General features: G+C 51.9%; 1 protein-coding gene across 1 annotated transcript in view; it reads right to left on the bottom strand.

Moving 5' to 3' along the window:
* FAM53B (family with sequence similarity 53 member B) overlaps nt 1-19,760 on the bottom strand; it is a 112,191-nt gene that overhangs the window by 58,319 nt on the left and 34,112 nt on the right. The window contains 1 exon segment of the mRNA XM_043990157.1: nt 2,423-2,661. Coding sequence (XP_043846092.1) covers nt 2,423-2,497 — 75 coding nt within the window. The 5' untranslated portion in view covers nt 2,498-2,661.

The raw sequence follows: 19,760 nt of genomic DNA, 5'->3' as shown, positions 1-19,760 counted from the left end.
GGGCGGGGCGGGGCAGGGTAGGCCCCGTCCCAGGTGCAGGTCCAGCCAGGGAGAGGCCGCCAAGTATAAAGTATAAAGACGGAAGGATAGCATTGTCCCCAGCAGCCACGACTTAAAGAAGACCGCCCTTCCTCGGGCCTTCCTCGGGTGGGGAGCAAAGGCCAATGAATGGTTGGTCATCCGAGGCTGATCAAAGAAACGGGAACAAAAGAAAAAGCAAACGGCACAAAAGGAACCAGAGCTTTGACCCAGGCAGGTGAAGCCTCCCAGCCCCCACCCCACACCCCAGATGAGAACTTGACAGTCCTCGGGGACAGGACAAAATGAAGTTTGCTACAAGTTCCCAAACAACAAGGGTCTCTAACTGTCTTTGTGGTTGTCCTCAGGCTGTAGGAACAAAGGATCTCGTCTCGGGCCCTGCCGGTCCCTGCTGGCCTCCACTGCTGGGAGGCCCAGGCCCAGGACTGGGGGTCGGGGTGTGGGACGGGCGGGGGGGGGCTCAGAGTCCAAGCAAAGAAATATGACCTTCCCCCCTTCTGTTATCCTGATGGTATTAGAAGCAGGACAGTGTTACCAGCTCAGGAAAATGGAGTCACGCCTGCTCCCATCACTTCCGCCACCTCCGGGCACCTCCATCCGCCTCGGGTACAGCTATTTGCCGGCTCATCTGGCGGTCAGGGGGAGGAGGACGATGATGATGGGCGGACCCAGAAAGAAGAGGGCTGGGCCCCAAAGCCCAGAGTTTGGGTGGTACCAGCGAGAGGGAGGAACTGCTAAGAGGCCAGGACTGAGGTCCCAGGGGCTGATCTCAAGGGAAGGGCTGAAGGGACCCCGGGACGAAAGCCTGAAAATTGCAGCAGCATCTCAGAGCAAGCGAGCCACCCTCCATCCCCCTTTTCTGTCCTACTGTTTTGGGTCCCTTTTTCCTGAAATTCCTTCTCTGAGCCGATGAGAAGATGCCCCTGTCCTCCAGCCTCGGGCAGGGGACAGGGCTGTTGGGGGCCCCTCCATCCTCCCCTCAGGCCTGAGCCGGCGCAGGCACACGGGCCATTTAAAAACCAGGACCTAACAACGGCAAACGATGCCCGTCCCCCGGATACCTTCCCTCCCTGGGCCTCAGTGCCGAGAGCATGCTCCTCATGGCCCAGAGACCTGCCCAATGGGATAGCTAGCTCGCAGCAGGAGCAGGCCGAAGACGCATCTCCTGCTGCCCAACCCCCTTGTTTTACAGATGGGGAAACCAAGGCACAGAGAACTTAAGCGTCCTGCTCGAGCTCTCACGAGTAATTAAGTGTCAAGGTAGAATCTGGAGCCAGGTCATCTGGCGCTCCGCACCCAGCGCACTTTCCAGGGCCCTTTGGATTTCACACTGAGAAGGAAAAAGCCCGCCACAGAGAAAAGCAGCAGCCTAGGGCGGCCTCTAAAAACAAGGCCAAAAAACGATCAAAGAAGCAGGAAAACCAGAGGAGATAGGGTGGGGTCTGTCCTGGGTGCAGGTCTCTTCTCCTCCCTTTTGGTCACCACCCCCGGCCCTTCTCTGAGTCTCAGTTTCCCCATTTGTAAAATGAGAGGCCTGAACTGAAAAATGACCTCTAACCTTCCTACCACCCCGTCAAAGCCCCTCATTAGACAGCAGACAGAGCTGAGATCTGGAGTCAGAAGCCCCAGGTTCAAATCCTGTCTCTGCCAGTTACTACCTGAGTGATCTTAAGCAAGCTCTTGCCCTGTGTAGGCCTCAGTTTCTTCATGTGTAAAACAATGGGCTTGGGCTGGGAGAGAGCCTTAAGCTCCCATCCAGCCCTAAATCTACAAAAATGGTGCATAGAGGAGCTGACACTTGAAGCCAGGGAGCCCAGACTCCTAGTCCAGGTCTCCTCTCCCCTAGACCCAGCGGGAGACCACAAGGGCGTCTCCTTCTGCAGGCCAGCGGCTGACCCTGCTCAGCCGGGCACTGGCACCTTGTGACTCTGACGGAAGCCTGCGTCTGCTCAGACCGGTCCCAGCCTTGGAAGGCTGCCTTGGCTGCCTCTGACCTCTGGGTCTCCAACACAGAGACAACAGAAGGCCCTCCTACCCAGCCTCCATCTTCCACCTAGCGCAGCCCACCCAGAGCCCCTGCCGTGGGCAGGGGGCTCATCTCCCCTCATTTCCCTGGGGGACCCGAGTCTACGCTGGCGCCACCCCACACATCCATCATCCCCGCGGTGCTGAGGCCCAAAGGGATGTCTGTCTCCACGCCGCTGGCGACAGGGTCCCACTGTCTTCTCCCCCTCCTCCAGGGCCAAACAGTTTCTAATCTGGGCCAGGCTGTTTACATCTCTCCTCTGTGTTTACCCAAGAGTCTGTGCTATGGCCGGTAGGGCTTGGAATGTCTTCCTGGGCTACAGTGGACAGCGACCCTCTGACCTGCCCAGACTCTTACCAGCTCAGGGCGTAAAGTCTTGCATGTTAGGGAGTCAGCAGCACCTTTGTCTTCGAGAGGCCGCGTGAGGATCATTGCCACAGCAATGCAGGCAGGCACTGGGATCCATCACAGGGCAGGCCGACGGCCTAGCGCCAGGGCATCTTCTGGGGCCGTGGGGCTCGGCACAACTGGCTCTCCATCGGCGGCCGGCCCTCGGGGTGGTCGGCCCGGGATGTGGGCCGAGCGCGGTCAGTGACCTGGGAAGACAAAAGGAAGAGAGGGGCTAAGCCTTGTGCTCCTTACCTGAGTCCAAGCCCAAACGACCCTGCTAGAAACAAGGGACATCTTGGAGCCTTGACACATAGCTTGACGGGCGGGGACGGTTTGCTGGTAAGGGTTGGGACAGCAAAGTCCCCACCCCCACCTCCCATCTGAACCCATGCCCAGCACAGGACGGACACAGGCCCGGCTCCCTGACACTTTTCACCTTGACTAGCGGCCGAGATCTGGATTCGAGTGTCTAATGATCTCAGATGCCCATGCTGAGTGGGCCTTCACACACAGTCTCATTTAGACTGAGCCAACCCCATGGAAGCAGAAGTCGGGCTCCTCACTGTGCCCTCTATCATGGGGTGGTGCCTAGCACAGCCTCTGCCAGCTTCCTGGCCAGCTCACATCCAAACAAAGGCCCCCCATCCCAGGGTCTGCCATGACCAGGACAGACGAATGGACAGTGGTGGGCTCCGTGTTTCCACCATTTCCACCCTGAACAGCAGGATAGCATGCTTTTTGTCCTCAAAGACCCAAGCCCAGCCAAGCCCGGCCAAGCCCGATTGACTCGGACATCACTGAGCTTTCTGCAGTGACGCCCCATCCACACACAAGCCCAGAGGTCCCCAGGCCCCGAGGCCCCGCCCAGGCCCAGCCAAAGGCTCTGCCCAGCTCTGCGTCCCAGGATCTTCTAACCCAATTCTCTATTCCCAGCAGCCTCTCTGTTCTGCTCCCTGCCCCAACTTCTGACATCCTGTCTGATTCCAAAGGCACCATTTAGAACATCAATGCTCCAATGCCGGTCAGAGGCTGGAGTGGCCAGAGAGAAACTCACTACCTCCACCCAAATGGAAGGGCAGCTCCTAATCAATCATGAAGCCCGAGCTTCTGGCCGGCGCCGACCCGGAGGCCAGGCCAGCGGCAAACGTCTCTATTTGCGCTCTGCAGATGTAAATCACATTTTCCTGTTTACTCGTCTTGGGCTTTACAGTGGGTGATACTGAGATTGCTCAATCGTGGGCCAGCTGACCAACAGGGAGAAATCACCTTCTACTGTTCTTGAAAAACCAGGTTCATCCAAAGTGCAGAATCGGGGAAGGGAAATAGACTCATTTCTCCAGGATCTGCCGCTGAGGGAGGGAGGGAGGATGCCCCCAAAGGTGCCAGGCCAGGAGGTCCTCAGACCTCTTCCTTCTCCTCCCCCCGGGCCTTCCCTCTGGATTCATGCGAGGGACCAGCGGGAGGCTGGCAATGATAGTCGTGATTCCAGGAAAGGCCACTGGCTGGGAGTGAGGAGGTAACGGGGAAAGTGCATCCACTGCTTTGCACAGAAAGAAGTGATCTGGAGTCGGGAGAGACCTGGGTTCAAGTTCCAGCTTTGCCACTTCCTGGGGCTTTGACCCTTTGCAAACACGGCTCTTTCTCTGGGCCACCTTCGTGTATTTCAAAAAACAAAATGAAGCTGTGGGAGCCTGGGGTGTCTACACTCCATCCCCTGTCTCCACTGGATTTGCACCCAGAGCTTAAAAGGAAGCCCAGAGAGAAGAAGCGTCGTAGCACCCTAGCTCTCTGGCCAGCAGTCACGGACTCCAACCCCCCATTTTACAGACAGGAAAACTGAGGCTCCGACAGGTGACACGAGTGGACGATCAGGTCCCCCAGCCAGTAGCACCAGAGGCAACATTGGAACTCAAGCTTTTCCGCCTGGAGTCTGGCACTCCATCCAGTCTTCTCTCTATCTACCGTGGTGCTGCAGGGGGACTTGGCCAAGGTCTCAGAGGGAGAGGCAGGATCCGAATCCAGATCTCCTTACTCCGGATCAGTTTTTTCCACTGCTCTGCCTTGTGGTCCAACCTGTCCTAGCTCTGCCCCTAGAGGTCTGCAGAGCAGGCCATTTCCCCGGCCACAAGCACCGGCACTGAAATAGCTACTGTCCACATCAATTATTATAAGCATGGGCAATGCCTCGCCTGAAAGTTGAAAGTATTAGGAGGCCCTGATGTCACCGCATTCTGCTTTTCTCCAAAAGGGAGGGGCAGCCACTTTCCCATGAAAACATCACCACCTTCACCAGTGCTGAGCACCCTCTAAGTGCTAGATAACGGGGGCACGTCCCCAGCATGAGCACGGCACTGGCTGGGATGAGAAGGGGGGGCAAGGGAGGATCCCCACCCAGGTCATGCCCGCTCCAGGGCGAGGGCCCTCTGAATGACTTCCCTAGGGCATCTCATCAGCTGTCACAGACTCAACAATCATCTCTGTGCACACGGTTCTCGGGTAAATTTGTCCAGTCCTGACCTCTCTGCGGACCTCCCACTTCACCTTTCCAACTGCCTGATGGACATTTCAAACATACATCTTACGTTCAAGCTGAACTCACGACCTTTCCCCAAACATCCGGTCCTCTTCCTACCTTCCCTGTCACTGGCGAGAGCATCGTCGTCTTCCCAGACCCTCCGCCATCCCCCCAGACGCTCCTCCGTCCTCCCAGGCCCTCCGCCATTCACCAGACCCTCCAGCTCCCAGCCTGGCTGTCATCTTGACGCTTCACACTGGCCTGTCTCCACATCCAATTAGTTGTCAAGTCTTGTTTCCACCTTGAGCACACCTCTCGACTCCTCCCCCTGCGGGCCCCCATCACCCTGTGCCTAGACTATCCCTGTAGCTGAAGGGAAGTCTGCTGGCCTCCCAGCTGTCTCCTCTCCAACCCATCCTCCATCACCTGTCAAACTCACCTTCCTAAAGCACCGTCTGACACGGCGCCTCCCTATCCATCAATTCCAGGGGCTCCCGTCACCTCCAGACTCAGAATTCAAATCCTTGCTCAGCTGTTTAGGCCCCTTCCTGGACTCCCTGACACATGCTCTGGGATGCAGGGACACCGACCTCCTTGCACCAGATGCTGCAATCTCCCACCACCGGGCATGTCCATCACCAAGTCCCCATGCCTGGGATGCCGTCCCTTCTCATCACCGCCTCTTTACTTCCCCAGATTCGTCCACGTCTCAGTTAAAATGGTACCTTCTGCAAGTCCTACCTCTACAGTCCTCCTTCATCCCAGTGCCGCCTTCTCTGCTGGTTATTTCCCATTTATCCACAGCTGTGGCGTATTGTCTCCCTCGTTAGACTGTGAGCTCCCTGAGAACAAGGACTCTCTTATTTTTCTCTGTATCTTGAGCACATGGTAGGTGCTTAGGAAATGTTTGCCTCACTTGTCCTAACGACTTAACCCCTTGAAATATTTTCTTCTCACAGAAAAGAAGAAAGATCCCAGGCTCAGAGGAGCCGGGTTCAAATCTCATCTCTGACATACCACTTGGGTGATCTAGGGCAAGTCGCTTAACCTCCATGGGCCTCAGTTACCAAACCTGCGAAATGATGGGGTGAACTAGACGACCTCTGAGTCCTGTCTAATTCTAATGGGAAGCTGGCGGCATGGGCAATGCAGACCACCCCACGGGCAGGGGGAAGTCCTCGATCCTGCCCCAGGACCCCACCTTCCTGTAGTGACCCTGAGGCCTAGAGAAGCAGCGCGGGGCTGGGATTGAGCAGTGGGGGCCTGTCCCACCAGCACGTGGATGGCTCACAGCCCCAGCCCTTCCTCAAGTCTCTCCATTTCCCAGAGAATCCCAGAGAAATAACAACGTTATCTCTGAAGGAAGGCTACAGTCCAAGCAGGCATTCCACGGGACCCCAGCTGGCTGGGTGTGATGGAAGTGGCTGGCAAGGCTCTCACCCACAGCCTCTGACCTAGATGAGCCTCAGCCCAGAGTCCTGGTCAGATAACGGAGGAGGCCACAGCTACAAAAACTCTCATCCTATGGATGTGGGGAGCAAGAAGGGTCCGGAGGAGCAGAAGGGAGGGTGATGGAACAGAACCCCTGGGCCGAGGGGTGAAACAAAAGTTTCAGAGGCCAAGGAGAGAATGAGTGGGGGCCACCAAGCACGGGGGCTCCTCTTCCTTCCTACTGTCCTGTTGGATATTGTGTTGTGGGGCCTCAGAGAGGATGATTATTCCCTCTCTAGCTTGGGGGGACAGATGGCCCAGGCCCTGGTATAGAAAGCAGTCATCATTATATTGGGGGAGGTGTATGTCTACGCTGGAGGGGTCCAAGGCTCATCTGCCCAGAGAAGCCAGAGGCTGAGGGCTGAGCTCTACCCAACAGCCAGAGAAGAACAAAATCTAACAAGAGCAGTAATGGGCTCTGAGCTCCAGGCCCCTGGAGAAGAGGAAGAGGAAGAGGAAGGCGGCAGCTCAATGGACAGAAGCTTCCTCTGAACACAGCCAACAATGTGGAGTGCCCACAGACCCCAAAAGCTGCCACACAAAACTCACTCATAGTAGGTGCTTGTTTGGAGAAAGCACTGATTGAGGCCTACTATGTGCTAGGCTCTGTGTTAAACAATGAAGATAAATGCAGGCAAGTAAGATGATCTCTCTGCCCTCAAGGCGCTTACAATCTGCCATCCAGGGGAGCCAGAAGAAGGTGGCGAGTGGGGGAAAGAAGTGGTCTGGAACCCCGAGGAGCAGGCGGAAGAGCAACTATCAGAAGGAGGGGACAAGAGATGGAGCCCAAATGCCCAGGGAGCAGCGAAGGAGGGGGGAGATGAGGATGCTGGCCAGAATGAGGCAACGTGGGGTCGGAAAGCATTAACTGAGAGGAATGGTCTCCCCAAGCTGAGGTCTGGGGACTCTTGCCCCCCCTCCCTCGACCCCATTTGTCCTCAAGTGTCCGGAGGTCAACTTCTCTTTGGCTCTGACTTTCGAGACTTGCCAGGCCATGATTCACCTTAAGCAAAAATCTAACTTTCCATCTGAAATGTGACCCTCAGCCATGGAGGCTGGGGTGCTAATGCAAACCCTGTCTTCTTGTGTCCGGTTCCCCAAACCAATTACCCGAGAAATAGCAAATTCTCCAAGCCATGTGAAGGACGTGAGCAGATGAGAAGCCAGGCTGGAATGGTGTCACCACCAGTTTGTTTCGGGCAGTGAGGGGGCGGGCAACGCAGGATATCGGGATGAGGATTCACAGCCATTCAGGTGTATGGTACCGCGGAAAACACCTTGGACTTGCAATTAAGTCTTGAGTTGGGTTCCCGGCTGTGCCGCTGCAGCCAGGAGAACTTGAACAAGTGTTTTCCCTTTCCTGGGACTCAGTTGGTCCAGATGACCTCCTAAGTCCCCTTTGGGCTAGAATGTTATGCGCCTCATGGGGGCCTTGACTTCCTAGTTTGCACATTCTGGTCATGCTACCTAGACAACATAAGGCAACAATACTCACTGTCTCCTTCCTGTAATCTGCCCACCCACGCCGGAAAGCCTTCTCGCAAGCCACACCCTGGAGCCAGAATGCCTCCCCTCCATTTAGAGCCAGACCTCTCCCAGGGAGCCTCCTGGGGCTAAGGGGAAGAGGACACCTCCTTATTCCTGTGCAAGGACAGCCCCAAAGTCTGGTGATATTTTTGTGGGTCCAGCTCAATGCTGCATCTCAGGCAGGTGCCAACGGTGTCTGTACCCAGAATGATGCCCCCTGTGAATCAGAGCCCGGAGGCATTCTAGCGGAGAGAGATGACAAGGCCCTGCCACCAAGAGCAAGTCACTCTGTGGGGCTTCAGCTTCTTTAACAATAACTACTGAAGACAGAACCGAAGGGTCGCAAAGCATTCTGCACATCTCATCTCAGCCGGGTCTCGCAACAGCCCAGTGATGTACCTTTTATAGATGAGGAAAATGAGGAACAGGGTCACACGGCTATTAAGGCCCTGAGGCCGAAGTGCAAACCAGCGCTGACTCTTGGTGTCTGGTCATTCTCTTGACCCTTCCACCCTGCCCATGTCAGAGCCAAATGGGATGATGGATGAAAACGTCCCTGGGGGGCGGTGAGAGTGGAGGGGCAAGGATTAAAGACTTTTAAGATAAAAAAATCCCTTTAAAAAATCAAACCCATGTTTTTGGAGAGTTTGTTATGTATCCATCCCACTTTGCTTATGGAAAAAGTTAGCCTCAGGCCTCCCTAGGAGGATGACCCTGGGCAAATCCCTCCCCCTCTAGACTTCCTTCAGTTTCCCCTTTGCAAACTGGGGAGGTTGAAAGTCAAGGAGCCAGAGTGCCAACCATCCGTCCAGCGAGTCTTCCCCATATTAAGCAGAAAGGTGTCTCCTTGTGGTGGCTCTGCGTGGGACCGCCTTGTGCCCTCTGAACCTCCCCCCACCAAGGTCCCTCTAATCTTCTTGACTATCTAGTGCCCAAAAGTATAGTTGAAACCTGGGACTGGACAGGCAACACTGACCGAGGGGAAGATTCTGATGGCTTGAGCAAGTGGACAAAGGGAGAGTCGAGGGACTGTGGCAATGGATTTGCTAAAGCCTCTTTTTAAACACCGATAACTAGGCCAAGCGGCACGCTGGAAACAATGCACAAACAGCACTCAAATCTCGCGCTCTACTGTGTCTGCTGGGTGGCTGTGGCCTCTGGTGGCACGCAGGCTTCCCCAGTTACACCATGACTCCTGAGGGAGCTCTCCAGCAAATGCTGTGATGGAGGTAAAGTAGCCCCTGGTCCAGAGAGGAGACTGGGAACTGTGTCGTATTGCCCATGGAGTTGGAGCCCCGGCCAACAGAGGGAGGCAGGAAAATTCTCGTCTTGTCCAGAATTGCCCCTAACGGGCAGCTTCCATAATCCCTCCCCCCATAGCCTGTAATGCCACGATTCACTGGTAAAAACTGCCCCAGAGCTTTGCAGAGAACTGGGATGTTTCCGAGTGAGGCAGGTACTTATCAGGGAGAGGACATAAAGGTGCGAAGTATGGGATGTTCACGTGTGTTCAATGGGAAGACCGTGGTCTGGAATCAGGTCATGCTTCCAACAGACACACTGGGTAACCGTGGACACATCCTGCCAAGCCTCAGTTTCCTTGTCTCTAACGGCAAGGCAAAATTAAAGAATCATCTCCTTGATGAGGAGCCTGAGATTCTAGGTTTCCCATAGTACACAAGACTAGGGAAATAACCTTCATCAACCCAACTGGATCTGGAGGATACATTCAATGGGGGCAGCTAGGTGTCGCAGTGGATAGAGCACCAGCCCTGGATTCAGGAGTACCCGAGTTCAAATCTGGCCTCAGACACTTGACACTTACTAGCTGTGTGACCGTGGGCAAGTCACTTAACACTCATTGCCCTGCAAAAAACCCAAAAAAACAAAAGGCAAAGATGGGGTAAAATTAGTTCTCTGTATAGATAATGCGATGGTTTACTTAGAGAATCCCAGAAATTCAGTGGGGGGAAAAATGACTTAAAACAATCACTTCAGTAAAGTGGCAGGAGGTCAATTAAGTCAGGGAATAACCATGAGCCGAAAGCAACAACAAATCAATAGCAGGAAGATGTAGAAACAATCAATCAACACTTACTAAGCACCTACTGTGTGCTAGGCATGGTGCTAAACCCTGAGGACAAAAAAGGGGGGGGGCAAAAGACAGTCTCTGCCCTCAAAGATAGAAAAGTGAATTCCACTCAAAACACCTCCAAATTGGGACAAATATCTGTGAATTAAGCTCCCAAGACATACTTAGGACTTCTATAATTGATAATAATAATTAGCAGTAGTAAACAACTAGAATTTATATGGCGCTTTCCAGTTTACAAAGCACTATCCTTGTTTTCTCATTTGGACCTCTAAACAATTCTATGAGCTAAGTATTATTGTTACCTCCAATGTACAAATGAGGAAACTGAGGTAAAGTGACTCATCCAGGGCCGCACAGCTCAGAGGCAGGATTTAACCTCAGGTCTTTCTGAAGGTCCAACGCTATCTCCACTATGTCACCTACCTGCCTCTACAAAACATTCTCTACTGAAATAATTGAGAGAAGATATCCATTGTCCTTGGTGAGACTATGCCAAGATGAATAAGACAGTAACATTTACACAGTAAATTCTAGATCCAGTGCCATGTTGGCCTCCATTTTTGTATGTCTCTCCAAGCCTCACCTGGGGCCTTGAACATCATAGTAATAATTGGGGCAGTAAGGTGGCACAGTGGATAGAACGTGGAACTTGAAGTCAAGAAAACCTGAGTTCAAATTCTGCCTCAGACACTTATAAGCTATGAGATCCTGATCAAGTCATTTCATTTGTCTGCCTCAGTTTCCTCATCTGTAAAACAGGGGTAATAATAATAATAATAATAATAATAATAATAATAATAATACCTTGGTCTCAGGGTTCTCATGAGGATAAAAATGAGATATTTGTAAAGCACTTTGCAAACCTTTAAACACTACATAAATGCTATGTCAAACTGCTAGAGGGTTATATATCAACCTAAACAAAACGATAGCAAAATTGAGGAACAAAAAGACAAGAATCTCAAAGTAAATCATGTTAAAAATAAACAACAACAACAATAAGACCAGACATGATGGCTCATGCCCGTAGCCTCTCTTCTGGGGGGTGGGGTTTGAGGTTGGCGGCTGGCTTGAGTTTGGGAATGTAGAGCTGCGGTAGAACTTAAGATGTTTGGGTGTCTACACTTAGTGTGGTACCATGAGCCCCTAGAAGTCACAGGCTGCCTAAGCAGGGAACAACTAGCCCAAGCTGGAAAAACAGATTTAGTTAAAGTATTGGGATCAGGTCCAAGACTGGTGGCTGTACTTTTGGCCTGGGAAGATAGGAAAACAGTCTCAAAAGAAAAAAGAAAAAAAAAGTGGAATGAAAAGGGCTACTGGCCTCACTGGCCCTCAAACTATTTCATAATACATTCATTATCACAACTATTTTGTACTGATTGAAACACAGGCAAGGTGATCAATAGACAAGACTAGGTAAGCCAAGCCAAGCCCTAGATGTGATCCTGTCTAGCTTTTTGCTCATAGAACTCCAGAACAACTTCCTAAGGCAAAGATTCCCCATTTCACAACAACTGCTGGGAAAATAGGAAGTCTGGCAGAAATTAGGTTGAGGAACATCTTACATCATTTGCAAGAAGAATTCCCAAATGGATACACAACTTCCAGATAAAAGGCCACAGCTTCTTTAAAAAGCAAAGGACAATGGGAGGAGGTGTCTTTCACAACTAGAGTTAGGGAGGGAATCATTAAACAAACTATTTTGTTGGTTCGAACAAAGAATTGTTTTGTTTTCAAAATGGACCTATGATTTCATTTGTATCTACAGCTCCCAGTGAGGAAACGCCCTCTCCCAATGCAGACTGGAGTCTGCTGTAGAGACTTAGAGACCTGCCTAACCATGACAAAAGATAAAAGGGGCAATTCCTGATGGATAAAATTTTAAGGTTTTTGCTGAAGCAAAATCGATTCTACTAGAATAGGAAGAGAAGAAACCTTCTCGTCAGCTGTGGCGGATAAAGACTTGCTATCCGAGATGTACGGGGAACTGAGATAAATATCCAAGAATAAGAGCCATTTCCCAAGAGATGAGGAGATGAACAAACGTCGAGAGCAAACAAATCACAGAAAGGAATGCTTCCAATCAATAAAAGACATGCAGATTAAAACAAGGGGGAGGCTTTACCTCACCGGTGTCACATTGGCTAAAACGACAAAAGACAAAAATGACCCACGTTGGGGGTGATGTAGGAAATAGATCTCCTGATCTGCCGCTGCCGGTGAAGCTGTGAACTGGGCCAAGTGTCCTGGAAAACAATGTGGATGAAGCCGTATACACTGGCCATCCTAGCCACATCACTAAGGGGGACATACTCCACGGAGTCCAAGGACAGAAGGAAAGGGCCTGAAATGTACCAAAACACTCAAACCTCTACTTTTTTGTAGGAGAAAAAACAAATCAGAACCAAGAGAAAGACCACCATTAGGGAATGGATCTGAATATAATGGCATGCCTCTCCCTCAATCAAGGATTCACCTCAGACTCTGCCCTCGTTCCCTCTCTTTCTCCATCACAAACTCCAGGAGGGAACGGTTGCTCCCCCCCCCCCAGGTTTCCATCATTTCCACTCCAGAACTTAGTTGTCCCTTCCTTGTTAGATCTAGAATACAATTTCCTCTTGTGGGTTCCAAGTTCTCGGAAAGAGAGAGGAAGAACCATTCCCTTTTCTTACCACAGGACTTGGCTCCTGCCATTCTCCTTAACCAGGACATGGATCCTGCCTTCCCTGCGCACACAGCACCACTCTGTGCAAGGCATGCCTTCAGGAAGCCTTCCCTGACCAAGCCCACTCCCTGATGGCCACGCGCCCTTGCTCTGGGTTCCCTTAGCTCTTCCAAACAACTGCAACTGCATCATCATAAATTGGCTTCTCTTCCCTAATTGAGCCCAGATCTGGATCAACAGCAGGCATTCCGTCGGTGACGGTCGATGGTGGAGCTTTATTCTCCAAATCAATCAATCAATCAATCAATAAAGCAGAGTTCCAGACTGTTGGGAAGGGTCTCCCTCTGAAAACCACCAAATGTTACATAAATGTGGGGAATTATCATCACCCTCATCATTACTACAGTCCTAACTGCCATTAGCAGGCTGGGTGACTCTGGACAAGTCCACTCCTGTCTCTGGGTCTGTTTCCTCCTTTGTAAAATGTCTCTCTCCAGTGCTTCCAGCTCTGATAATCTGTGCTTCTAGGTGGGATTATTGTTCAGTCACTTCAGTCGTGTCCTACTCTTTGTGACCCCATTTGGGGTTTTCTTGGCAAAGATCCCAGAGTGGTTTGCCATTTGCTTCTCTGGATCATTTTACAGATGAAGCGACAGGGTTAGATGACTTACCCAGGGTCACACAGCTAGTAAGGAAGATGAGTCTTCCTGAGCTCATATCAGTCTGATCAGCCACAGTTGAACGGTATAGAGGTACCTTGATCTTGACATCGTGATGTCATTTTGGGCCTCTTCAATTATGAAGGACAGCAACCAACCAACCAACCAACCAGGTAGGATCAGGGTTAGACCTCTTCAGTCTCCTCCATATTTTCTGATTCAATTCATCAAATGGTTATTAAGCATCTACTGTTTACAAGGCACCGTACACGGTGCTGGTGATACAAAGAGCAACCTGACGTGAACCTTGTCCTCAAGGAGATTACAATATCTTGGAAAGGATAAGACACAGACACAAATAGCTACAAGACAAATGAGAATGAAGTGCAAAGATCGCAGGCAGAAGAGGGTAAGAAATTTCAGCTGGGGGAGAGAAGAGAGTGCTAAGGAAGGAGACTTGACAGGGTGGTTTGAGAGTCAGACCTTGAAGGACCAAAGGGCTTGAAATAGATAGAGGGGATGAGAGAAGACCATCCCAGGCACTGGGGGCCCCTAAACAAAGAGACACAGATGCAAACAAGATTTATTAAGCAGGTGATGTGACGGAGAGAGCATCATGTTGGAACCAGACAATTCCAAGCTCAGCTGCCCTCCCAGTGACCTGTGTGACCTTGGCTAAGTCACTTGCCTTCCCCAGACCTCAGTTTCCCCTCTGTGCAGTAAGCCAGCTGGAGTGGGTGGCCCCTCTGGCCCCTTCTAGCTTTAAATCCTATGATCTGGTTGAAATGTGAAGTTGGGATGAGATAGTCTCTGACCAGTCTCCAACAGCTTACAGTCTAGTAGGCACAAAGAAGGAATTTGGATGTGGCACCCTGGCATCTTTGTGTGGGCACGCACACACGTGCACACGCACACGCACGCACACGCACACACACACAGATGTGTTGTTACTGACCTATTATTCATAAGTGTTTTGAAGTGAATCAGCAGTGGGCCGTGCTTCCCGAGTTGTTTTTCAATAGCAGGGAGGGAGGCATCTGCTTTGACCCATTCTCACCAAAGGATGGCCAGGTTAGGAGTGCAAGTTTCTAGTCCACTAGATTCATTCTCTCTTGTTCTAAGTAAACTGACCCAAACTCCCACAGGAGGGAAGAAGAGGACAGAGAGAAATTTTAGCTGTTGAGCCAAATTACGACTCTATTCTCAATGACCTTTTCCACAGTAACCAGATGTTTTTTGGGGTTTTTTTGTTTTTGTTTTTAAGCAAATAGCATTGCAAGGGGAGGAAAATGACATTTTTCAGTGACATTAGAGGCCAGCGAGTACTGGGTTATGAAGCCAAAATAAATCTGACCGTGAGTACAGAGACAGGCCATGTTGTTTCTTGAAACTGATGCCAACTTCATGCATGACTTGTCAAAAGCTCGTTTATCAATGAAAAGCAACTGACCCCAGAGTCCTCTGCTTCTGCCGATCTCACCCAGTGAACCGTCGCCATTAGGAACAGGAGACAATAACAACCCTTCACAGTCCAACAGAATGTGATGGGTCTCAGAGCACTTTCATCTTCCCCGCCCTGTCCCATGATGCACCTCTCTATCCTTGACCACCAACACTACTGACCACCATCAGCCCTGTACCCGAGGTCCCTCCAGTCCAACAGGCCTCCCCTGGCCAAGACTCGGGTAATCCAGAAAGCTTTCCCCATCACAGTGGAGGAGGACATAAGCCCAGGAATCAGCCATGGTGTCCGCAACAGCATCACGGGCCTGTAGCTTAGTCAGATGATCCAACATTGCAAATGAATCCCTACAGCCAGCAAAAGAGGTCCCCCGGCCTGAAGACACACAGCCTGACTCCATCATCACTTCCAGCCTTCAATCCCATGGGTTCCCCACTCTGGAACAGACAGTTGTGCCCCAGCAGGAATCTGCTGCTCCTTTTTGTTGTGTGTGTGGCCTCTGAGAGGGCTTCATGAAAGACCTTCCTAGACACTCACGGTAGCCTAAATACAGGTCACGCATAATAGCCCATGTATGTATATGTGTGTTTAATAACATATATGTATGTGTGTTGTGTGTATGTTTTATGTATGCATGTATGCAAGCATGCATGTATATATATATCCCCAAGTGAAGTGAGTGGGGAGATGGTTTTGTCTCCATTTTACAGATGGGGAAACAGCTTCAATGAAGCACGGTGACGTCTAAGTACAAACAGTCCACAAGGGCAGGTCACGGAGGGCCCCGCCCTCAAGGAGACGTGTCTCATTTCGTCATCAGCAAGAACCTGCTTTTGATGGAAATGTGAAGCATGTTCCATGGCTAGAACTTCCTCCTCCCAAATGGGGGAAGCGAGTGAAGAGAGCCGCACTTCAGGAAAAGCAGAGGATAATGAGATGGCGGCCCTGGGCCTTGACAAAGGGGCTGTGGTCGGCGTTAAGCGATGGTGTCCATGCAGGTGGGGACCTCCACTCCAGGGAGGCATTTCCCACTGAACACAGTTTAATAAAACCATAATTTAAAACCTAGCCAGGTAAGAACACAGTGGCATAAAGGCAGATGATGGGAAGTCTGGCACAAGGGAAAGAGAACCGGGTGCAGGCGCCTCACCCCAGGCTAAGCACTGGGAGAATCGCAGAATCCTGGGGGTAGGAAGGCCCCTGGAGGCCATGTCTGTTTAGCGCCATCTGCGTGGGAACAGGAGCACCCCAAGACATCGGGGCCTGTGGTTCCTGTCATTGTGGGAGCCCCTCTGCCTACACAGGGCAAAAGCCTCTGTCATTTCTTTCTGGGAAAGTCGTGTTCCTCCAGCTGTCAGTGGCCCCCAGGAGGTCCCATCTGTCCCCGTGAGTACCGACTTACTTACATGTTGTCTCCACCATTAGACTGGGAGCTGCTTGAGGGCAGGGTCTGTTTTGGCTTTTCTTTGTATCTCCAGCCCTTGGCACAGTGCCTACACACAGCAGGTGCTTAATAAATGCTTGCTGATCACTGGCTAGAAAATTACCTGGAGTTTGGAGAGGCCGCCCACCAACCAGTCACACCATCAGCAAAGGGTCCAAGGTAGAAGCAGAAGTCAAGACTTCTAGATTTTGTCCACTATATCCCCTCCCTTTTAAACCTGCTACAGTATTGAATACCTCCTACAAAAGTCCCAGATACTGCTTAAGCCATCATCCAAGTTTCACTTGAATACTTCCAGTGATAAGGAACTCACTACCTGTTGAGGTAACCCGATCCCCCTTTGAACAGTTCCATGCACCGGTACCTGCCTCTGAACCTCCCTCCAGCCCCTGAAGCCTTCTCTTCTTCCAGGTGAAGACCCCGCATTCCTTCGACTTCTCCCGGGGGGTGCTCCTCACCTCCACCTCCCCAAGGCCCCAATCGGTGCAGTCCATCAAGTGTAAGATCCCTGAACACCTGCCAAGTGTGTCACCTCCTGAGGCCTCAGTTTCCCCAACTGTAAAATACGGAGGCTGGGCCCTGCTTCTTAGGACAAACTGGGCACATGCCGCCCTCCTTCCCGCTGGTTCTCTGTGAGCTTCAAGGGGCAGCAGGTGCATTCCTCCAGGCTGGGCACAGCAAGCACTTGCTGAGACAGGCCCGTTGACAGGGCATGGAAGGAACAAGCATACTTATAGCACCTACTAGGTGCCAGCACTGTGCTCCTATCTGTGCCCCACTCAGGGAGGTAGGGGCCACCATTCTGCCCACTTTGCAGATAAGGAAACTGAGGCAAACAGAGGTGAGGTGACTTGCCCAGATAGGAAGTGTCTGAGGTTGGCACTGAACTCAGGTCTTCCCAAGGCCAGGCCCAGCTGCTGCCACCCAGATCCTAGGCTGACCACCTAGCAGCAGCCCTCTCCCATGACTACCAGAGAGCTCCTGCAAGCAGCAGAATCATGCATTCAGACCAGCTTGTGCTGACATGAGCTCACCATCACGCTGTAAGCATAGCAGAAGCCGCGAGCTCACCTCTGAACGGTAATTGCTTTAGTCGCTGCTGCCTTCCCTGAGGGAGGCCAAGGTGGGGCTGTCTCTGGCTTGTGTTGGCATCTTCTTCGCTTGGCCTGGGCTTTCGGCAGATGCTCAGTGGCCGTTGATGGACCGACTGGTCGACAAATGAGAGCAGTTGATAATAACTGACTTTCCCACAGAGCCCGCTACAAGGTCTGCGAAGGACGGAGGCCAAACACGGTCTCATTGGAGCTTCGTGACAACAAACTGCAGGGAAGATACTGTCAGCCCCATTTTCCAGATGGAGTTGAGGTTTCCCTAGGGCACACAGCTACTAAGCTGCAGAGTTCCAAGACTGAAAACCTGACTCCACGTGCAGCACTGCCCACTCTGCTGCATCTCGAACCTGGGAAGCTCCGAGTCTAGGAGCAATCTCTCTATTTCACAGTGTCATGGGAGCAATGAACATGAACTTGGACAGACTTAAAGCAGAGGAGAGAAGGGCCTTATGTCCTTCATTAAATGTCGCCCACGTGACATGGACTCAAGGTAGCCCACAATCCCATCCGCTCTGCAGGCCACCACATCGCACAGGGCCGATTTCTCCAAAAGGCTTCAGCTAGGTCCTGCGGCAGAAAGGGGCTCTTTCCATCACAGCCGAGGACGCTGCGGCCACTCTGGAAGGCCCCTATCAGCGCCACAGAATGAGCTCATCCTAGGTCAGCTGCTAGGTCCGTGGCTCCTAGCCCTGCAATCTACCCGCAGCCGCCCAACCTAAAGAGAACCCACCGGAGATGAGGCACGCTTATCGCTCCAGCTAGGGACCCAATTAGAAGAGGGAGAGGGATCCAGGTAATCTCACATGCCTGGCTCTTGAGGAGACACTTCATAAACGGGGATTGAATGAAGTCTCCTGGGTTTCAGCACTCGTAATAGTCCGAGGTTCCCTGCCTTGACGGGTCCACAGCAGACGGTGAGCCAGAAGCCAGGATGGAAGCCAAACTGCTCAGGTTTTCTTAATGTGCCCAACCTCATCCCGCCCCAGGAACAAAGAGAAAGTATTTGGAATCACCTCCAGGTCCCACAGGGAGCTTAACGTTTGATCTCACACACACACACACACACACACACAGAGTCAATTCCCAATTTTCCATGCCAACAGAGGAGAGTCAGCCACCCCGTCCAATTCAACAGCACATTACAGAAAGGTGATTTATACGTGGCTTCTCCTTGCGCTTGGCCCCTGTGACTCAGATATACACATCTCTCAGTTCCCTTTGTGGCTGGCTCAGGGCCAGACTTCTCTGGTGTGCTGACTCACAGCCCAATTAGATAGTGAGCGCCAGCTGGTGAAGGCCTCAGGTCATCCCAGAGAAGCAAATTATCAATTTGGTTACCCAGCACAACTGGGAACTGGACATGTGTCTAAATCTATATATAGAGCCCCTTTTCGGGCCTTCAGCCCTTCAATTACGGGAGTGTGTGTATATGCATGTGTGCGTGTGTGCGCGTGCGTGTGCACATGCATGTGTGTGTATCTAGTACTGTCCTTTGTATCCAAAGATCAGTTTGGGAGGGGTGCTGGGTGTCCTGGGATACAGTCAAAGGGTAGACTTAGCAGCATTTCAGGATCATGCCCCTACAAAGCCTCCACTGAACCAAACCCCTCCTTCAGTGCCTCAGCATGGGCATCCCCTCAGATCTTCTAAGGCACACTAGCCCCCTGGAGCCCGAGGGGCAAGTCTGGGCCTGGCGAAGGACCCACATATGTGGGTCTCACAGGACCGGCCTAACTAAGTCTGGAGAGCCAGCTCAGCAGGTTAACCACAGGGGAATGGCTCGCTTGACCACAGCCCCTCTGTGAGCCAGCAAGGGGCAATGACTCCTAGTGAGACCATACACATGGGGGAAGTCGTGGGTCCTCAAATGCCCTACTTGGGTTTGCAGCCTCTGGCTCTCAAGGCCATGAGATGGCTAGGCCCTGAACAAGCCTCCATGCCAAGCTGACCCTCCAGCCTGCTCTGCTCACTTTTCCAGCCTTCCACAGCTAGGCCGGACAAGCCTCTTCCACCCTTGCTTCCTGGTGCCACACAGCACAGGCTTCCTTGGCCACTGTCCCTCTTATTCCCTGCTCTGCTCAATGTTACAGGAACCATGTCCCAGCATGTCTTACTTCCCCACAAGAGTAACATCCAATAGCTAGACATGACTGACAAATGCGGCTCCTGGGGCACATGGCCAGACCATCTCAAGAGCCGGAGGTGACAGAGCGGTGCCTGCTCCGAGACTCGTTGCCCTGAAAGACTAATTGACCTGTTCTAGAGCTCAGCGTTACAGGGACGCCATGCTCTGTCCTCCAAGGCCGAAATTTCCTTTTCTGTTCCGGCCCTCGTG

Source organism: Dromiciops gliroides, chromosome 2, assembly GCF_019393635.1.
Source record: "Dromiciops gliroides isolate mDroGli1 chromosome 2, mDroGli1.pri, whole genome shotgun sequence".
Taxonomy (NCBI): domain Eukaryota; kingdom Metazoa; phylum Chordata; class Mammalia; order Microbiotheria; family Microbiotheriidae; genus Dromiciops; species Dromiciops gliroides.
Note: the sequence above shows the minus strand (reverse complement) of the source record. Positions and strands in the feature narration are given on the sequence as shown.